The sequence below is a fragment of the Montipora foliosa genome, chromosome 8 (assembly GCF_036669935.1).
Source record: "Montipora foliosa isolate CH-2021 chromosome 8, ASM3666993v2, whole genome shotgun sequence".
Lineage (NCBI taxonomy): Eukaryota > Metazoa > Cnidaria > Anthozoa > Scleractinia > Acroporidae > Montipora > Montipora foliosa.
Window position 1 is genome coordinate 6,983,154 of NC_090876.1, and position 2,500 is coordinate 6,985,653.

The following is a 2,500-nucleotide window of genomic DNA, read 5'->3' on the forward strand; positions in this document are numbered from 1 at the left end:
AACGAATTAATATATTCAAGTTGCACATTATGGTATTAAATTGGCTAAATATTAATTATAGAAAAAGAAAACCCCGTTATTCCAGATAAGTGTTTGTAAAAGGAACTGTTGATTTAGTAGAAACAAGGAAAGTCGATTCTGTTGGTCACGCATTTTCTGTAAATCTTCATTTGACAAAAAAGTGAAATTGAGAAAAAAAAAAAGTCTTGAGCATCCTATGCTACTGAATATAACCGATACTTAAGGAATGCATAGCTCACGAAATCAAATTCCATAAAATGAACACCATGAAATCGGAGAAAAAATACGGAATGTCACAGTTTGTGATGGAAATATACGGATGTGGTGCCTTAAGGTTTTCGCTATTCACCTTTGTTTCACAAAAAAGAGATGAGCCATTGTGTTACCACTTGATGCCCAGCGTAATTAACAATAGACATTAACCATTTCTTGCTAATTTGATGTGCAGGGCTTGCCGGGACAGACAGGACGACGAGGCTCAGAAGGTTTTCCTGGACCAAAGGTACACGAATCATGTCGTAGGCGTTCGTTTACCTTTTCAAATCTAACACACGCAGGCTGTTTTCACAAATAAGGTGACATGAGCCGCATGAGATTGCAGAAAATAAATTTGATCTTTTGAAACTCGAGCCAATGAGAGGTTCAATTGTTATTTATCAGTAACATGACTTCGAACTGCTTTTGTTTCGTTTCTGTAGGGCGTGGAAGGAAGACATGGAGCACCAGGCCCCTCCGGCTATGTTGGTGCTGAGGTGAGGTCATCGTATAACTTTCACGGGCGTTTACCATTTGCGCGGAAAATCAGGTTGGAATGGAACACTAGTAATGGTACAGGATTTTCCCGGTGTGGCGTTTCGCCAGGCCCGAGTCTCTCGCGGCTGGAAGAAGACAATAACAAATCAAAATGGCGGCTGTATCTGCAGCGTCGAAACGCGAGAAAAGAGGCGGAAGTGAACCGTGTCGAGTGGGAGTTTACAAATGGTACAGAAATTTTCCGGTCATTTCGGTTGGAACGGGAAAAGAGGAATACGTCTGAGGATTTCCATCTTTTTCGGAAACTTTCCGGTGGAAAATGAGCTGTACCATTTGGATTTCCAACGCTCCACGTCTAGCAATAGAGCTTGTTTCTTCGTGACAATTGTACATTGTATCTTTTAGGGGTTTAAAGGACACCCCGGAGATCCTGGAAATCCGGTAAGTATGATGGCATCCCAAATTGTCTGTAAAGATTAAGCCTGGAAAAAAAGCTATGATAAAATGACAGATATTTTTTTAAAAGCACTGATTTTCATTTGTGACTGAACGGCGGAGCCTGTAACCAAGAGAGTACCTGGTTATAGACCGAATACAAAAATGGACGCCAGTAAGTTATTGTTTTATCTTTGTGCAAATCAGCCTGACTTGCCTCGTTTTTCAGACAATTTTCGTTCAATTTTACACGTGCTAACGAGGCCAGTAAGGTTAGACAAAAGACAAAAGAATCATTTATTGGCGGCCATTTTTGCATTCGGTCGATGACAAGAAGAAAATAAAAGAACATCGTAGGCAAATGAAATACCAAATAAAGCCACTGACAAAAGTCAAGTACGAGTAGCACGTAAACTTTGAAAGCCGGAAGGCAAAATTGAGTAACGTCTTCCAAAAATCCAATACGTTAGAGGAAAAGCTAAATACGCGAGCTTAAACGTAAGCGTACACAGGAAATAAGGTTTTGTCAAATCGAACGCAAAAGTAAGTGATAATGAGGGTTAAAGGTGCAGAAACAAACTACGCGGTGACAAGCTGAAACTAAATTACAATTGTTCTTAATGGCGTAGCGACGGAAAAGGTTTCGTTTTGTTCACTCCTCAACTATTGTATGCAATAGAGTAATGGCTATTTAACAACGAGCATTGTGCTTAATTTTTTCCGCCGTACTCGATGCTACGGATTCGGAATGAAAACAAACTCGTCTGATCCGGTCTGCTTTGACTTAGTCCAGCTCGTGACAGCGGATTACGACTTTGTGTATCGCTTTTCATAAACCAGAGTCTCAAGCGTTCTTCCACAGTTCTTTACCCCAAAATAGAGCACGTGCATGGTATCTCTCTTGTTGACCTGTTCTTTGTCGATATTTACCTTTAGGGACCAAGAGGACCCCAGGTAAGTGAAACGACGCATCTTGTTTTATGTCCTTTGTCTTATCTATCAAGACGCGAGAGTGGTTAATTTGGACCCATCCTTGCTTCGACCGCCTTGATAGCGCTGAAGCGCACATTGGCAAAAGCTCTCAATTTTCTGCACCTCATATATGTATATATATGTATACGAGAAGAAGAAGGGTGTAGCCATGCCTCGATAGATAATGTAGTGAGGAATACTTGTGATACTTGCGGCTCTTCAACAAGAACTAACCAATGCCCAGCAAAAAACTGTGTATACAAAATCAAATGCTCGCACTGCTACACGGTTTATATCGGTGAAACAAGTAGATTCAACT

The 2,500-nt window shown here is 40.8% G+C and overlaps 1 protein-coding gene across 1 annotated transcript in view; it reads left to right on the top strand.

Annotated features, from left to right (window-relative positions):
- Positions 1-2,500, top strand: part of LOC137968215 (collagen alpha-2(I) chain-like) — a 72,255-nt gene that overhangs the window by 57,737 nt on the left and 12,018 nt on the right. Inside the window, exons 58-61 of the mRNA XM_068814833.1 lie at positions 470-523; positions 720-773; positions 1,180-1,215; positions 2,146-2,163. Coding sequence (XP_068670934.1) covers positions 470-523; positions 720-773; positions 1,180-1,215; positions 2,146-2,163 — 162 coding nt within the window. The remainder of the gene's footprint in view (positions 1-469; positions 524-719; positions 774-1,179; positions 1,216-2,145; positions 2,164-2,500) is intronic.